This window comes from Moschus berezovskii, chromosome 25 (assembly GCF_049115385.1).
Source record: "Moschus berezovskii isolate FMDL1 chromosome 25, NW_MosBer_1.0, whole genome shotgun sequence".
Lineage (NCBI taxonomy): Eukaryota > Metazoa > Chordata > Mammalia > Artiodactyla > Moschidae > Moschus > Moschus berezovskii.
The window spans coordinates 5,766,183-5,783,109 of record NC_142484.1 but is presented as its reverse complement, the minus strand read 5'-3'; the positions used below and the strand labels follow the sequence as shown (position 1 = coordinate 5,783,109).

General features: G+C 61.6%; 3 protein-coding genes across 3 annotated transcripts; 1 reads left to right on the top strand and 2 right to left on the bottom strand.

Moving 5' to 3' along the window:
* The first annotated feature begins 718 nt into the window (after positions 1–718).
* RPS6KB2 (ribosomal protein S6 kinase B2) lies at positions 719–6,868 on the top strand. Its single transcript, XM_055415387.2, has 15 exons — positions 719–878; positions 1,224–1,264; positions 1,364–1,484; positions 1,899–1,967; positions 2,889–3,036; positions 4,079–4,136; positions 4,231–4,331; positions 4,408–4,498; positions 4,583–4,673; positions 4,790–4,897; positions 5,547–5,609; positions 5,737–5,814; positions 5,899–6,006; positions 6,108–6,220; positions 6,451–6,868. The coding sequence occupies exons 1-15, from the start codon at positions 801–803 to the stop codon at positions 6,635–6,637; spliced, it is 1,455 nt and encodes a 484-aa protein (XP_055271362.2). The 5' UTR covers positions 719–800; the 3' UTR covers positions 6,638–6,868.
* A 93-nt stretch (positions 6,869–6,961) lies between these two features.
* PTPRCAP (protein tyrosine phosphatase receptor type C associated protein) lies at positions 6,962–9,117 on the bottom strand. Its single transcript, XM_055415389.2, has 2 exons — positions 8,960–9,117; positions 6,962–7,800 (listed from the first exon to the last, which is right to left on the bottom strand). The coding sequence occupies exons 1-2, from the start codon at positions 8,960–8,962 to the stop codon at positions 7,198–7,200; spliced, it is 606 nt and encodes a 201-aa protein (XP_055271364.2). The 5' UTR covers positions 8,963–9,117; the 3' UTR covers positions 6,962–7,197.
* Positions 9,118–9,492: 375 nt separating this feature from the next.
* Positions 9,493–14,908, bottom strand: CORO1B (coronin 1B). Its single transcript, XM_055415385.2, has 11 exons — positions 14,752–14,908; positions 13,779–13,978; positions 13,243–13,365; positions 12,985–13,114; positions 12,652–12,833; positions 12,441–12,560; positions 11,668–11,772; positions 11,439–11,584; positions 11,111–11,168; positions 10,047–10,313; positions 9,493–9,893 (listed from the first exon to the last, which is right to left on the bottom strand). The coding sequence occupies exons 2-11, from the start codon at positions 13,974–13,976 to the stop codon at positions 9,768–9,770; spliced, it is 1,455 nt and encodes a 484-aa protein (XP_055271360.2). The 5' UTR covers positions 13,977–13,978; positions 14,752–14,908; the 3' UTR covers positions 9,493–9,767.
* Positions 14,909–16,927: the final 2,019 nt, after the last annotated feature.

Genomic DNA, 16,927 nt, shown 5'->3' with positions numbered 1-16,927 from the left:
GTGGGTTGACGAGACTCGAACGAACGAACCCTTTTGGGGAGGAAAATCTGGCTCAGACAGTAAAGAATCTGCCTGCTGTGTGGGAGACTCAGGTTCAATTCCTGGATCGGGAAGATTCCCTGGAGGAGGGCATGGCAACCCACTCCAGTATCCTTGTCTGGAGAATTGCATGCACAGAGGGACCTGGTGGGCTACAGTCCCGTGGGCTTGCAAAGAGCTGGACAGAACTGAGCGACTTTCACTGGCAACAAAGCCCAGCAGTGAGCTGAGTACGGAGCAGTAAATGCTCTGACTTTCAAGTCCTCCAGCCGAGAGGCACATTAGGGAAGCCGTGATGCAGCCGCCAGCTCCCTTTCAGCGTCGAACAGAGATACTGGACCTGCCTCTCGCCGCCACCCAGACAACCCGGCAGCGCAGGGCTCCAACGGGGCTGGGAATTGTGTTTACGCTCAAACCTGCATGCACTTCCGACTATGTCTCATCCACGCTCAAACTCGCCCCAGAACCAAAACAGTCGCCTCCCAGGAGGCTCTTGTCCGGTGCCGTTCCCGGAGAGCTGTGTTGGGAAGACGGAGCGCCCGGCCGAAGCCTGGGTCCGGCTGGATTCGGCACCTCGGCACTCTGGAACTCCCATTCCCGAGACGCCTTACTCCCGTCGCCGACTCGAGGGCGGGGCAGTCTCTTGCGTCATAGGTGCGCGAGGCCGTCGCGGAGTGATGACGTAAGACCCCCGGGCTCCCGGCCTGTCAGTGAGAGAGCAGCTGGGTACTCGCCGGTGGGCCCGCTGGGCCGGCGCAGCCATGGCGGCGGTGTTTGACCTGGACCTGGAGACAGAGGAAGGCAGCGAAGGCGAGGGCGAGCCAGAGCTCAGCCCCGCGGTGAGTGGTGCCCCCGGGCGCCGCTTGATCCCGGTTCGATCCCGTCGTCCAGACGGTGGGATCGCCCGGGCACCCCCTAGCAGAGAGGGCTCGGCTCCCGCAGACGCTGGTTTGTCTCAGATCCCAGCCACTGTTAAGATCTGACCCTCCCCACACCCCGATCTATCCTGCACGCTCCCAGCCCTTCCCCTGCGTCTCCCTATCCTGTCCTCGCCTCTCCTCCCCAGTCCTGGTCCATCGCCTACCAGCTCCCATTCCTGACCCTCTCTTCTGGGCTAAGCAGTCCAGCTTTGGGGAGAGGGAGCCTGGCACCTCCCTTGGCTCTTACCCCTCGGTCTCTCACAGGACGCGTGTCCCCTCGCGGAGTTGAGGGCGGCTGGCCCGGAGTGAGTGAGGGTCGTGTTGGGGGAGGAGGGAATGGGCTGGGGAAGGGGACCTGAGGAGCGCAGGAGCGCATTTCCCCCGTTAACCTCCTGTGTCCGCAGGCCTGTGGGTCACTATGAGGAGGTGGAGCTGACTGAGAGCAGTGTGAACCCAGGCCCCGAGCGCATCGGTCCCCACTGCTTTGAGCTGCTGCGTGTGCTGGGCAAGGGGAACTATGGCAAGGTACTGGCTCTGCTCCTTCCTAACTGGCCTTATAGCCTCAGCTCTGCTGCATCAAAGCGTCTCAAAACTAATTAGACTTGTAGGGCCTACCCTGGCGGTCCAGTGGTTAAGACTCTGCACTTCCAGTACAGGGGTGCAGGTTCGATCCCTGGCCAGGGAACTAAGATCCCACTTGTGGAGCTGCCAAAAAATTTAAAAAATAAAATAAAATTAGACTTGTAAATCAGCGGAGCCTCTGATTGAACTCAGAGGGAAGGAAGGAAGAGCAAATCCTCTTAGAATTGGACTTGAAATCTTTACTGCCCCACCCCTGGGTGGGCCTAGGCTTCTTGGTCCGGTACCAGAGCTTCAGGGTGGAGCTTTTTGAAGATAGATATGGAGAGGGAGGTTGATCCTGTCTCCCCTGCCCTACAGGTGTTCCAGGTGCGAAAGGTACAGGGCAGCAATCTGGGCAAAATATATGCCATGAAAGTCCTGAGGAAGGTGAGTCATTCATTTTGCCAACAGCTCATCACTGAGTGACTGCCATTCCCAGTGCACTATGCCGGCCTTTTTGGGGACAGCAGTGAATGTGGGAGAGGAGATGGTCACTGTCTTGAACATTTGCTTGTTTATCGTCAATTTCAATTATGTTGTTTTGCTGTGCTTCTCAACTGTGGACCCTGTTGCCTCCCAGGAGACATTTAGTAGTGTCTGTGTACGTTTTTGAGTCATGACTAGAGGGGGGATGCTACCGGTACCCAGTGGGTTGAGGCCAGGGATTCTGCTAAAGATCCTGCAGTGCAGAGATAGCCCCCCACCACAAAGAATCGTCTGCCCCAGACATCATGAGAGTGGAGGTTGAGAAACACCATGTTGTTGTTCAGTCGCTAAGTCGTGTCTGTATGGGTTCTGCTTCTATGAAGAACTGACTCCTTGGAAAAGACCCTGATGCTGGGAAAGATCGAAGGCAGGAGGAGAAGGGGACGACAGAGGATGAGATGGTTGGATGGCATCACCGACTCAGTGGACATGAGTTTGAGCAAGCTCCAGGAGTTGGTGATGGACTGGGAAGCCTGGCGTGCTGCAGTCCGTGGGGTGGCAAAGAGCGACTGAACTGAACTGAAGTCATGTCTGACTCTTTGTGATCCCATGGACTGCAGCACGCCAGGCTCCTCTGTCTTCCACTGTCTCCCGGAGTCTGCTCAAATTCTTTTGTGCATCAGGGTCTTTTCTAATGAGTTGGCTCTTCATATCAGATAGCCATGCTACTAGGATAAACCCGTCCCTGGAAAGGATGGTCGCTGATAGCAGTAGACTTGAGAAATATAGCGGGTGATAGAGGCTGGCCAGGGAGGGTCATGACTGCAGGGGGGCTGAGGGAGTCCTGGGCACCCACCTTCTAACCCATCCCTGCCTCTGCAGGCCAAAATTGTGCGCAATGCCAAGGACACAGCACACACGCGGGCTGAGCGGAACATTCTGGAGTCAGTGAAGCACCCCTTCATTGTGGAACTGGCCTATGCCTTCCAGACTGGTGGCAAACTTTACCTCATCCTCGAGTGCCTAAGCGGTGCGAATGGGGACCCAGCTGGGGGGCGGGCAAGGCCAGGGAACCAGCGCAGGGAGCTCTGGGGGGAGCTGGGAGAAATGTGGGGAGCAAAATGGCAGGGGGCCCCCACCTCATCCTTTGCTCCATCCGTCCATTCATGCATGCACACATTCATTCATTCAGCAAATGTCTGTCCAGCGCCTCTTGTGTTCCTCCCCTGTGTTGGGGTGGATGGGAATGGTGGGAGTTGGTAGAGACGTCCAGAGGGTTGTTCTGTCGGTTTCCACTATGACTCTCACGTCCTGGTCCTCTGTCCTGCGTCCCCTGCATCCAGTTAGACCCCAGTCCAGGTCATTTCTTCTCTACGGTGCCCTCCATTCTCTGCTCTCTCGGGGGGAGGGAAGGAGTCCCAGTGCTTTCTTCACTGGCCTCGAAGGCTCCAGCTCACTCCCTTCCTAGCGTCTCCTCCACGAACTCCCAGGGTCGGCATCTCAGAGCATGGGATTGTCCCCGGCCTCCTGCTCAGAGCTCCATGCCTCCCCGCACCTGCCTAGATGGCCTCCTTGGCCCCGGTGTCTCCTGCTCGCCAGGAAGTGATCGGGGCCCGCTCTTCCCACTGACCCCAGCTATACCCACGATCCCCGGGGGCTTCATTCCCTGCACGCCATCTCTGCATGCCCTTAAGTCTCACCACTGCCATGGACTTTCTCTGCTCACATTGGGGTGGATTGTGTCCTCCTGTCCCCTCTGTGAGGGTTTTGGGAGCGGTAGCCTCGGGCTGGCGTATCAGAGCGTCCGTGTGCGTCTGTCTCCCCATTAGACTGAGTGTCCTGAGGGCCGTGGCTGGGTCTCTTCATCTCTGTCCCCAGCTTCACCCCACACAGGGCCGGGCACCGAGTAGGCGTCGGTAGATGTTTGCTGAGTTGAATTGAATCCCCACGGCAGCTCTGGGAGGCAGGTAGGGCGGGAATTCCGAGCCCCACTCTCCCCGAGAACAAACCGAGACTCGGCGAGCAGAGGAGCTTGGTCCCGGCACGCAGCTGCTAACATGTTTGTGTCACAGGTGGTGAGCTTTTCACGCACCTGGAGCGAGAAGGCATCTTCCTAGAAGACACGGCCTGGTGGGTGTTACCTCTTGCCTCCCTCCTGGGGGAGTCCAGGGCCTGGGCCTGGCTCCAGCCCCACCCTGGCCTTCATTCTGTCCTGTCCCTGCAGTTTCTACCTGTCAGAGATCACACTGGCCCTGGGCCATCTCCACTCCCAAGGCATCATCTACCGGGACCTCAAACCTGAAAACATCATGCTCAACAGCCAGGGTGTGCAGGTGTGGGGAGGGCTGAGCCCCGTGGAGGGCAGGGGGGCTGGGCCCTGACCTCTAACATTCTCCCTCAGGCCACATCAAACTGACGGACTTCGGCCTCTGCAAGGAGTCGATCCATGAGGGCGCCGTGACTCACACCTTCTGTGGCACCATCGAGTACATGTAAGTGGCAGCCGGCTGGGCCCAGGGGCGGGCAGCACAGTCAGGCAGGGCTTGGTCTGACTGGCGGTTCCACCTGGCCCCCAGGGCCCCTGAGATTCTGGTGCGCAGTGGCCACAACCGGGCGGTGGACTGGTGGAGCTTGGGGGCCCTGATGTACGACATGCTCACTGGATCGGCAAGTCCAGCCTCCTCGGGAGGGCGGGGCGTCAGGGCGGGAGGAGGGGCCCCTCCTGGGGCAGGGGCGGCCAGTAGGAGGCCTGCAAGGCACCTCTCACCCTCTGCCTTCTCCAGCCGCCCTTCACTGCAGAGAACCGGAAGAAAACCATGGACAAGATCATCAGAGGGAAGCTGGAGCTGCCCCCTTACCTCACCCCGGACGCCCGGGATCTTGTCAAAAAGGTGGGTTCCCTCTTGCCCTTGGTTATGCCCCATCTTCTCTCCCAGGCCCTGCATGTGTGCCTGAACCCCCCGGGTCGGGGTTGCTGGACCCCTCACCCTGCTGAGACACACACACCAAACACTGTATGTTTGGGAAGAGAGCATTTGCAATGGGGTCCGAGACACCAGCTGTGATGCAGACCAGCTGCCGGCCCTGGACAAGTCTCTGCATGTGCGTGCTAAGTCGCTTTGGTCATGTCCGACTCTTTGCGACCCCATGGGCTATAGCCCGCCAGGCTCCTCTGTCCATGGGATTCTCCAGGCAAGAATACTGGAGTGGGTTGCCATGCCTAGTGAGACTAGCTGCTCTCCTCAAAAAGGCGATCCTTGGGGATTGAGGTCGGGAGGGCAGACACCCCATCCAGATTGCAAGTTGCACCCCCATGAATTTGCCCTTGGGGCGATGCCAGCAACCAGACACCTTTGCAAAGGCTTCATGGAGAAGGGGGTGCCTTTGGACCAAACCTTGGAAATCCTGAGGGTGTCAGCAGGGAGAGACCACACTCCAGAGCCCCCACCACAACCCCCAACCCCTGTGTCACTTTTCCCCATCCCCTTTCTCTGTCCATAACTCTGCCCGAGACTCTGAGCCTCTGCCCTTGTCCTGCAGTTCCTGAAGCGGAATCCTAACCAGCGGATTGGAGGGGGCCCGGGGGACTATGCTGATGTGCAGGTGAAACCATCGTGCGGGGGCATGGCTGAGCTCCCAGGGTGCAGTGGGCAGGGCCTCAGTGCAGAGGGTGTTTCTGAGGGAGCCAGGGTTTGAAATGTTGGCATGTTCCTGGGCACTCTACTCTCAGAGGCACCCCTTCTTCCGGCACGTTAACTGGGATGACCTCCTGGCCCGCCGTGTGGACCCCCCTTTCCGGCCTTCCCTGGTGAGTGGAGGCCCCGCTGGGCCAAGGGGTGGGTGGGGGCCCCTTTCCTGGACGCCCCTGAGCCTCCCTCCCGGGCGCCCACAGCAGTCAGAGGAGGATGTGAGCCAGTTTGACTCCCACTTCACGAGGCAGACACCGGTGGACAGTCCAGACGACACGACGCTCAGTGAGAGTGCCAACCAGGCCTTCCTGGTAAGGTCAGGGGCCTGAGGGATGGGGGCCCCGGCTGGGGCCAGGGCCGAGGAGCCGTTGACCCTGAGCGTTGCCCGGCCTGGCCCGGCCTCTGCCCCTAGGGCTTCACATACGTGGCGCCCTCCGTCCTGGACAGCATCAAGGAGGCCTTCTCCTTCCAGCCCAAGCTGCGCTCCCCCAGGCGCCTCAACAGCAGCCCCCGGACCCCCGTTAGGTACCGTGGGGGTGTGGCTATTTCCAGCTGTGGCTCTGCCGCCAACCCCAGGGCTGCCCTGGCTGTCTCATGACCAGCCTCAGCCTCCACTTCTCCATCTACTGTGGGGACTCCTGTGGGTGGGCACATGACCGCACAGCCTGAGCTCCAGGCAGGGGGGCAGAGGGGGAGCGTCGCCCCTCCTGGTCCCGGGTCAGAAGACGCTGATTTGGCCTCGATTTCCCCTGCAGCCCCCTGAAGTTCTCACCCTTTGAGGGGTTCCAGCCCAGCCCCGGCCCACAGGAGCTCGTGGAGCCCCCACTACCTCCTCTGCTGCCTCCGCCGCCACCACCACCCTCGAGTACTGCCCCCCTCCCCATCCGACCCCCCTCAGGGACGAAGAAGTCCAAGAGGGGCCGCGGGCGCCCTGGGCGCTAAGGGAATGGGTGGGGATGCAGGCAGCAGGACCCTGGGCCAGTTCCAGAGACCCGGAGCCATGCCTAGGGGTGCAGGAGTGACTGGTGTGAGTTGGTCTCGGTTGGGGTGGCCGTACCCCGGAATCATGACCACCAAGGGCTGCAGGCTATGGCTGCCAGTCGAGGGGCCGCTTGCCTGACCTCTTGCAGTTGAGCCGTGCCCTTGGAGAATTAAAAGGATTGAATCATGGCACCAACCTACCTCTTCCTTGGCTTCTGGGGCAGAGGTGGTGCCCGGACGAATCCCAGCTCAGGGGTGGGAAGGGTCATGACAGGACCACAGATCCGTGGAGCTGGAGGGTTTATTTCCGTTGATTGCCCAGAGCCCCTGGGGATGGATGACCTTGCTGGAGGGGCCAGGGATACGCAGACTTGGGGACAGAACTACTGGGGGGGCTGGGGCGGGTGTGATAGTCCGAGGCTCTCCAAGCAGGGGTGACCTGAGTTCAGGGCAGCTGTGTCCAGCTGCGGCAGCTCGGAAGCAGAGGGATGGTGGCTGGGGTGTGGCTGCAGGGCCTATGCCTACAGCGCAGTGACGTGGAGGCCCTGGCCCCCAACTGCCTGAGCGCTGTCGTCCCAGGCCGCGCTCCCGGCGAAGGCATGCAGGTCACTCAGCAGGGCCTCAGCGCTGCCCCCTGAGCCTGCCGGCCCCTGGCAGCCGAGGCCCAGGCCGCCCTCCGTGTCATCGTCGTGCGCTGCCCTGGCTGGCTCCAGGGCCTGCGGCAGGCTGGGCCCCTCTCCCTGCCGCTCCTCTTCCTGGGATCTGGGCTCCTCTCGGCCACTGACCAGATCGTAGTCGTCTTCCACGTCCGGCTCGTCCTCCTGCTGCTCTGGGTCCTCATCTGGTGAGCCCAGCTCGGCCCGGAGCCAGCGGCCCGGCGGGCTGGCCCAGAGCAGGCGGCAAGTGCGGCCCCAGAGCGCGGCGCCCAGGCGGGCCGGGTGGTAGTAGCCCCCCGAGTCCCGGCTAAGGCGGCGCCAGGCCAGCGCCAGGCCAGTGACCAGCAGCAGCAGCAGCAGCAGCAGCAGCACAACGGTGACCGAGGAGTTGCCCTTGGCACTGTTGTCCGAGCCCAGGGCCCCGGGCAGGGCCAGCAGGGTCCAGAGCCCTAGGGCGCAGGGCAGATCCTGTGGGGAGATGGGCAGAGGCTCACTGCTTGGGTTGGTTGCCTCTTGAGCAACTTTGGGACAGTCCAGCAGAAAAGCCTAAGTGCTTACTCAGTCCCGAAGGCCTGTCCTGGCTCTGTGATAGCCGGCCACCCATGCCCCGCTCCCTCCCACTGCACCACAGAAGCCTGCTCCTGCCTGGGGCCTGTGCCCTGGCTGTGCCTTCTGTCTGGAATGCGCCGTCCCCGAGTGCCCCCAGCTCCCTGCTCGCCCTGGCTCGGGGCACTTTCAGTGAGGCCTCACATAGGTGGATGCCTACCTTGACATTCACCCCTGCGGCTCAGCCCTGTTCACCCACCTCTCCCCAACACAGGGGGATTGCTCTTGTGTGCCATGCTTATTGTTTTATCTTCCCACCCGGAAGACAAGGATCTTCTTGGTTTAAACACCTAAACAACTCCCAGCCCAGAGTAGGGGCTCAAGAAATACTGGCTGAGTGTGTTAAGACTCTGCTCCCCCCAGGAGGTGGGGGGATGGAAGGGAAGGAAGGCAAGGCTGGCTCTTCCTGAGGCTTAGGAGGGAGGCACCCAACCCCGAGGTGACTCTTTCCATTTGGCCAAGCCCCAGGACGGGGGTCACTGAGACCCCTCTTCCTCCCAGCTGTGGGACTGCCCCAGCTGCAGCATTTCCGTTCAATTGGGTCCCTGGGGGCCTCAGGCTTGCAGGGCTAGGGACTGGGGAGGTGAGTGCAGCTGCCGGAGGAAGCCTGCGGTCGGAACAAGGCAGGTGGGGGGGTGTGAGGGGGGAGGGGTGCTGAGGTGTGGGCAGGCCTTTCCCCACCCAGGCTGCCTGCCTGGCTCCCGGTCGCAAGCAAGTCTAGCCGGTGTGCATGTCCCAGGCTCTGGAGCAGAGCAGGTGAGAGTCCCTTGAAGGGGTCTGGGGGGGGGCCGGGCAAAGAGTGGGGCGCTGAGGGCCAGCCCCTGAATCCCAGGGAGACCCAGGTCTCAGTCTCTGCCCCGTCCGCCCGGGTCTCCCGCCTCTGCCCACGACCAACTCTACCTGACTGCTCAGTGTCCCCAGGCCTGTGGGGGGTCCTTCCCTAGCTCTCAGGGGGCCCAGACATTCCAGCCCTGACCTCCTGCAGCCCCTGCCCCCAGGACCCAGTCGGCTCCATGCTCACCATCGGTCCGTCGCCTCTCAGCGCTGGATCCCCACCTCCAGCTCTGGCTGTGTTGAGTGCGAAATGAGAGCTCCCGCTCTAGACGGCAGCTGGGGTTCGTCGGCACTTCCGCTTCCTGCCCAGAACACCCTGCCCAGCCCTCCCACCACGGGACCCTGGTGGGCCCCTGGGGCCTCTCAGGACCACCCTGATTCACAGATCCTCAGCGGCCTCTCCCCCGGCCAGGCCACGGGGCCATGAGGCCTATGGCCTGGCCTTCGAGAGGAGGAGGAACCAACCGGGCACCCAGAGGAACTGGGCACCTGGCTCAAAGCAGGGCAGGCCCTGGAGGCGTCCACAGGGCTTCTGCCTCTGATCTCCTACCTGACAGAAGTCAGGGAAGACTGAGGGCGCATGCTCAGGGCCCCCTCTCTCACATCTGTGAGCCTTGAGAGTGTCCCGTATCCCCAGGTGCCCAAACTTCCTTTCCCAGCCCTACCCTTGCAGCAGAAGGGCCAGCCTGGCTTTTTAGAAAGAGCATTTTATTTGGAATGAAAATATAGAGCCCAACCCTCCTGCTCCCTCAGAGCAGGAGGGCGGGCTGGGGGCGGGGGAGGTGGTCCCTCACAATAGAAGTGCTCCTTGGTACAAAAATCCTTCAACAGTAACGCTGAGCAAAGCCCAAAGCCTGGCGGTGGCTCCAGCCTGGGCCCGCGGGAGGGCGCCCCCCAACCTGCCCCAGAGACCCTCAGCAGGGGGCAGGGGGCAGCCCGCCCGCAGTCGGTGTGACGGAGGCTGAGTCACACAGGGGAGCAGCCGTGGCCGGGGCCTAGGCATCTCCATTCTCCACGCGGCCGAGCTGCTCCTCCAGGCGGCGGATGCGCTCGCCCTGCTCCCGGACCAGCCCTCTCAGTGCCTGCAGCTCCTGCATCACCTCCTCCAGCTTCCCGGCCTCCTGCAGGGACACCAGCAAGGGGTCCGGGGTTGCGGAGCCGCAGCCCTCCCCAAACCTACCATGGGGCAGGGACCTGGGGCCCAGAGAGGGCAGTGAGCGGTTCGGGGGGCACAGCAGACCTGGGCAACACCACCCTGAGCTGAGGGCACATACCCCGGCTCTGGCGAGTGCGGCGATGTTGGTGGAGGCCACAGGCATGGAGGGCCCCGGGCGGGGGGTACCAGGGGCCGTGGCAGGCCGGCTGTCCGACAACACGTTGCGCCGGTTGACCTTCAGGTCCCGCTGTTTGCTGGGCACGTAGGCCTCCCGCAGAGAGATGAGGATGGGGCTGGCGTCCCGCCCACTCACCCACTCCTCTGCCTCCAGGGCTGCCTCAGGCCCGGCCGTGTCTGGATACAGATCATCCTGGAAGAGGTCCGACTGCCCCGGGGGTCGGCGGAGGGAGGCCCAGGTCAGCTGGGGGCCCACCTGCAGGGTCCTCTCGTCTGGACCCTGAGCAGACACCTCCTCGGCACTCTTCTGACCTCCAGGCTGGCAGCCCGTCAACCCGTCTTCCAATGGCCTGACCCCTAGTGACCTTTCGAAAGCTCCAATCTGTCCTTTCACTTCCCTTCTGATGCCACCAACAGCTCCCTCTGAAGACTCCTCCCACCTCCCTAAGCAGGGGCCGCTATGTGCTTTGTGGGACTCCGGGAGCCATGTCTGTGCCCTGAGGATTGTGAACTTCTGGGGGAGGCCCCGCTCCCTGGACAGGCTTGGCACGCTCTACAGCACTCAGTTAACGCTGGCTGCAGAGAAACGGAGCTCATTCAAGGCTCTTGCTGGGGCCCCGAGGCCAAGCCACACATGGCTGAATCCTCGCCTCCTGGGACCTTCCACTGCATCCAGACTCCCTGGTTCTCACCGCTCCCACCTCCGTGCCTCCACCTGGCTTACTACCCACCCCTCATGGAGATCCTACCCAAGCCGGGAGGTGGGTCTTGCCATGGCTCCTACAGGGCCTACCTCCAAGGCTGCCCCGCGTCCATCCGGAGCAAGGCCTCAGCTCACCCTGTGTCTCATCGCTGCTTGCCCCGGCGGGGCATGCTGGCGTCCATGTGGCCCACTGACTACACTCGCACTTAGCCACGTCCCACTCAAGGCCTCACCTCTGTCATCCCCGCGTGGTCTGTCTGCTAGAGAAGGGAGCAGGTGGGCAGGGAACAAGGAGGCCTCACCTTTCTTGGCACAGTCATGACAATGGGCTCACACTTGCGCTCGTGCAGTTTGTAGAACCTGGGAAAGGCGGCGGAGGGAGGACCCATGGCTGGAACCCACCCCTCTCCCAGCTCTCCGGCTCCCTCTGCTCTCCGGTTCCCTCTGCTCTCGTATCCAGTCCTTCCCCTGGGCCCTCCCATGGGCTTACCCCGACCTGGGAGCCTCTGTGGGCCAGTTTCTGTTTCTGATAGCCTCCTGTGATCTGACCTTTCACCCTGGGTGCCTAGGGTCCAGCTCCCGCCCCCACCCCATCCCCCTACAGCCGGCCTCCTCGGCGGCCCTTCTTACCGGGCAATCTCGCACTTGCTGACCTCCAAGCCCCTCTTGGGCATGCTCCCCATGCCCCTCTGGGGCTCTTTGCTGGTGAATGTATTCAGGAAGTGGATGTAGGGAGGCTCGTCTGTGATCTCAAAATACCGGATGCTGGAGTCGCCCTGGAGGGTGGGAGGGCAGGGGTCAGTGCCAGGGCCTGCCTCTGTCTTCTCTACCACCCCACCCCCGCCCTGCCCGGCCCCACCTTGCCGCAGACGTAGACCACGTTGGTATCAGGGTCGTAGAAGGGCAACAGAGCTCCGTTGCTAGAGTCCAACTCCTGCAGGGCCATGGGCTCCCCGAAGTTTTCCTGGCACGTGCGTCGAGGGGCAATCGGGCCAGGTCAGAACCTGCTTCCTCCCCTCATCATCCCAGCCCTGCTTGAGACTGGCCCCAACCAGCCTCACACGCCAGCCAACACTGCCCCTAACACTCTCACCCTCTGCCCACATGTTGTGCCCCACTGCGCCCTGCTGGCTCCCCTCCACTCCACGGTCCCATTTTTCCTTGCCTATTCCAGGCCTTCAGACCCCCAGGCCACCAACCAGGTGCTGAGAAAGTCCCCAGGGAGCCAGGCTGCAGGGCAGCACTAACCCCTTCCCTGAGGGGCCCCTGGAGGTCACTATACAGGATAAGGCTGGGGGACAGGGCACTTCAGAGGAAGGGCTGGGAGGCTTCCTGGAGGAGGGGGCCTCTGCACTGGGGCTCCAAGGACAGCCAGAGTGGAAACAGACAAGCAAAGGAGGGAGGGGCCTTTCAGGGGCCAAGAATGCTGCTGCGGGCAGATGTGGAGGCAGGCGGGGGAGGCCAGAGAGCAGGGACAGGGAGAGAAGAGACCAGCAGGACTGGGGTCCTGGATGCCTCAGGGGCCAGGTTGAGAACCTGGGAGGGACAGGCCTCTCCAGGTGACTTCCGCCCTGCTTGCCCAGGGTAGAGCCTGTCCTGCGTCTGCCCCTCAGGGCGGCCACAGCCACTCACTGGGTCCCAGAGCGCCAGCTGCCGCTCGCTCATGCGGCTGAATCCCGTGGTGAACACCTTGCCGTCGGCCAGGAAGATGGCCCGCATGGGCCGGGCTCCCTCGTGAGCCTTCTCCCGCTCCTGCGGAGGAGACCGAGGGATTAGTCTGTACGGTGCCCCAAGAGAACCCCTCTGCCGGTCCGCGGTAGTCCTCACCCTCCGGGCCGCGTACCGCCACCAGGGTCCCGCGGCGGGGGTCGATGACGCGCACGCTCTTGTCCTTGCATGCGGTGCAGAAGAGGCTGCCGTTGCGGTTCCAGCTGACGTTGTAGATGAGGTCGGGGTGCAGGCTGTCCAGGCGGTACAGCTCCTCCGCCGTGCCCACGTTCCAGATGAGCACCATGTTGTCGCAGCCTGCCGGGCGGGGGCGCCATCAGCTCTGACCACCCTCTGGGCACCAGAGCGGGTGTTTCGACCTCCGTGGGCCTCAGCTTCCCCGTGTGACGGGGCTGGGAGAGGGCGTGGCGAGGGGCCATGGGGCGGGGCCAGGAGCCACAGTGCAGACCTGCGCTTAGCAGCACGTTGCGGGCAGTTGGGTGCCAGGTGACGATGCCCACTCTCTTGGTGTGCCCCTCCAGCACCACCACCGGCTCTGTCAGTGGGGAGACCAGCCCGTTCTCCGGGATCTGCCACACCTGTCGGGGCACGGGGGTGGGGTGGGGTGGGGGAAGCGGGGAGGTCAGCGGAAGTCCCTGCTTGGCCCCACTCTCAGGAGCCTTGAAGCATACCTGTGACCCCGCCCCGCCACCTCCCCACGCCTAACCATGACTGTGCAATCCTCCGAGCCACTGGCGATGACTTCGTCATTGTGGGGGCACCAGTCGATGTCCAGGACCGGTCCTGTGTGTCCACACACTGTCGGGTAGGCCTTGTCAATGCGACCGGTCTGCAGGCATGAGGGGGGCGGCAGTCAAGGGGGCCCAAGGAGGCCCAGGCTCCGTCCCTCCCAGAGCTTGAGTCCTCCCCTCCATGGACGGGGAATGACAGGGGGTGATGTGGTCCCGCCTGGGACACAGGTGCCCCAGGTGTGACTCTGGCTCTGCCTGCTCCTGACCCACCTCCTCCTCACAGATGTCACCGGGTGAGCAGGAAAAGTTGCCTCTGACCCTGATTCCTTGGCAATAAAAAAAAAAAACAAACCTTCTCCATGTGTGTTAGCACCTCCTGGGCAGTAAATCTGGGTTCTAACACCTGCTCAGCAGTGTGGGGATGGGCACTTTATGGGCTCTGAAGTGAGCGGAGACCTGGCAGATGTGACCAAGCTGCCTCCAGTCTCTCCCCAGCTGCAACGGGACCCACCTTGCCTAGGGGGAGCACCAGGAAGGCGCCACCCCCGCTGGCCTCCACAATCACTGCCAGGAACTTGGGGTTGACGGCGCAGAAGGTGCTGTCCCAGGTGACACGGGACACTCGAATGTCCTCATAGCACTGGTCATTCTTGACAGGCTGCCCAAACACATGTCGGAATTTGCTCTGCCGGACCACTTTGCGAAACATGACTGCAGGATGGAGAAGCATAGGTTAGCCTTTGCCCATCCTGACAACTCCTAAACCCTCCCAGGGCTGCACGAAGGGTGTTGGGGAGGATGCAGCTGGTGATCTGGTCCTTATAACCTGCCCGGTTCTCAGTTTCCCGGTTACAAAATAGGGTCACAGTGCAGATCTGGCTGCCTCTCTTCAAGGGGGATCTGAAGGTAGAAATGCATTGACCTCCAGCAAAGTCACTGCTGAGACCTGAGGGGTTTGGGGGGCCTCTCCCAGGTATGTGTTGGGGAGGTGGGAGGTGCCCAGCCAGTGCAAGCCTAGCTTCTTGGTGGGTCTCAGTCGCCAGCAGGGCCCTTTCCTCTCAGGATTTGGTAGCAGGGTGATGGGGATGACAGACAGAGGAGGCAGGAATGATCTCCCCTGGGGCGCTGCGTTAGGCCACAGTGCTGGGTCCCACGGAATGTGCAGTGCCTGCAGGAATGTGCAGGGAGCCCCAGGCCGGGCCAGGGGGTCCGGCAGGACTGGGCGGGGTCGGGACGCCGCTCCCAGCCACCGAGCCTCCGAGCTCGGAACGGGGTCCAAGGTGAAACAGGAGTCTAACTTCAAGGATTCTGGCTCCTCAGGGGAGAGACTGAGCAGCCAACGGGAGTTGGGACTGACGGTGGGGCGCCGCGGAGGGGGAGTGCTCCTCGGACTTGCGACCCCCATCCCAGCTCCCCGCGATCTGCCCCCGAAGTCCCGCCTGACCCCCACGCCCGCGCCCCCAGCCCCAATCCATCGTGCTCACCAGGGACTCCGAGAGGCTGCAGCACCGTCCTCGGGTGGCTCCGGATCCCAGTCTCTGGGAAGCAGGAAGCGGGAATCAGGAAGTGACAGAGGAGCAAGAGGCGGGGGACAGGGGGCGGGGCGGGCCTCACGGGGGCGGGGCCGAGGTCACGCGTGGAAGGGCGGGGCTGGAGGCTGCAGGCAGGAGCCTGATGGCCAGGAGCGAGGAGCGCTGGGCCGAAGACTCCAGGGGCCGGGGGCGGGGCCGGGGGCGGGGCCTGGGCGGGCCTGGGCCAGCCCCGCCCCCTCGGACCCCCGGGTACCCCTCGGGCAGAGGGGCAGGGGCCGGGATGAAGATGGGGCCCGAGTGGTGCAGCCTGGCCGCAGACTCGAGCCGGTTCCCCGTCTTGCTCCTTTTGTCGGCCTCCTCAGGAGTCGCCAGGGTCGGGTGCAGCCCCGCCCTCCCAGTCCCCCACCTCAGTGCGTACTTTCACCTTGACTCCAAAATATACCCTGATTGAGGGCAGGAGGAGGAGGGGCGACAGAAGATGAGACGACTGGATGGCATCACCGACTCAATGGACATGAGTTTGAGCAAACTCGTGAGGTGACTCGGGAGATGGTGAAGGACAGGGAAGCCTTGCGTGCTGCAGTCCATGGGGTGGCAAAGCCAGAGTCGGACAAGACTTAGCGACTGAAGGACTATATATTCATGTGCCTCTTAAGTGACAAAGGTACCTACTCTTGGTACAACGTAAATAAAACATTGGTGTTTCATAAGGCGAATGGAAGGCCCAGCCCTGCTATTCTTCCTGCTGCACACCTTTGGGTCCTGCCCGGCCTCCTTATTAAAAAGAGAAATAGTGCTATGACCTCCAGAACCCTCATACCTTCCCTGCTTTCCTTAACCACCTCCCTGCAAAGCCTGGAAGTTTGTCCACAGATGCCTCCCTCCTCCGGCCAGCTCCTGAGACTGGCCTCCCCGATCTACCCATCCCTCTCCCACCCTGGGAGGCTTCAGTTCAGTCACTGAGTCGTCCCCGACTCTTTGTGATCCCGTGGATTGCAGCACGTCAGGCCTCCCCGTCAATCGCCAACTCCTGGAGTTTACTCAAACTCATGTCCATTGAGTCGGTGATGCCATCCAACCGTCTCATCCTCTGTCGTCCCCTTCTCCTCCTGCCTTCAATCTTTCCCAGCCTCCGAGTCTTTTCTAATGGGAGGCTTAGGTGTCCCTGTAAGTCCCACAGGCAGGATCTGCACCCTCCAATCGGGTATTCAGTCTCTGTTTGATGCCAAAACCCTTGCTTTCCCCCTGCTCCATAACTCCTAGGACAGGCCAGACCTTCCAGCCCAGAACAGAGTGTGGGAGGCTTGGAAGAGGGAAGGCAGTCACGAAACTTCCTTCTCCATCATGTCCCCCCAGGCAATAGCCAGGGGTCTGACTAAAGCCCACACTAGATCCCCTGCCCCTCACCCTGCCCTTCATTACCACTTGATGCAACGCCCACAGTCATCGCCCCTCCTCCACCTGTTCCCATCCTCCATCCTCCCTGAGCACGTGGTCCAGTGACACTGACCCTCCTATCCCTGCAATATACCACCTTCCTTCCCACCCCAGGGCCTTTGCACATCCTGTTCCTTCCATCTGGAAATTCTCCCCTCACCATCTTGAAAAGGCTCCACCCCTCACTTCCTCCAGGTCTCAGCTCAAATGTCTTCTCCTCTGAGGGCCCTCCCTGACCATCCCCCTCACCCATCACTCTCTGGTCCTTACTTGTTCCCCCTGTATGTTCTTAACACCTTGTGTTATATTATATAACTGTTGTATATTTGCTTTCATTTATTTTTTATTCTTGGCCGCACTGAGAAGCTTGTGGGATCTTAGTTCCCTGATGAGGAATCAAATCCACACTGTCAGCAGTAAAAATGAGAGTCCTAACCACTGGACTGCCAGGGAATTCCCTAATTATCTGTGTATTTGCTGTTTGTCTGCCTCGTCCCACTAAGATGTCAGCAAATGAGGACCACACTTGGCCTTGTTTCTCTCTGGATCCCTGGTACCTAGAACAAGACCTAGCACACAGTCTGTGCTCAATTAATGTATATTGAATGAATGAATGAACAGCAGCTCTGAATGCATAATTGAAAAATGTTCATATTCACAGCTCTCAGAGTCCATGTCTGGTCCCTATGAA

Excerpts from the sequence above, each read along its gene's own strand:
- RPS6KB2 (XM_055415387.2), top strand. The coding sequence starts at position 801 with ATGGCGGCGGTGTTTGACCTGGACCTGGAGACAGAGGAAGGCAGCGAA. Across the intron at positions 4,137-4,230 it reads TTCCTAGAAGACACGGCCTG|TTTCTACCTGTCAGAGATCA; the intron begins GTGGGTGTTACC and ends CTGTCCCTGCAG. Across the intron at positions 4,332-4,407 it reads CATCATGCTCAACAGCCAGG|GCCACATCAAACTGACGGAC; the intron begins GTGTGCAGGTGT and ends ATTCTCCCTCAG.
- CORO1B (XM_055415385.2), bottom strand. The coding sequence starts at position 13,976 with ATGTTTCGCAAAGTGGTCCGGCAGAGCAAATTCCGACATGTGTTTGGG. Across the intron at positions 12,834-12,984 it reads CAACGTGCTGCTAAGCGCAG|GCTGCGACAACATGGTGCTC; the intron begins GTCTGCACTGTG and ends CCCGCCCGGCAG. Across the intron at positions 9,894-10,046 it reads CCGCACTCGCCAGAGCCGGG|GAGGCCGGGAAGCTGGAGGA; the intron begins GTATGTGCCCTC and ends GTGTCCCTGCAG.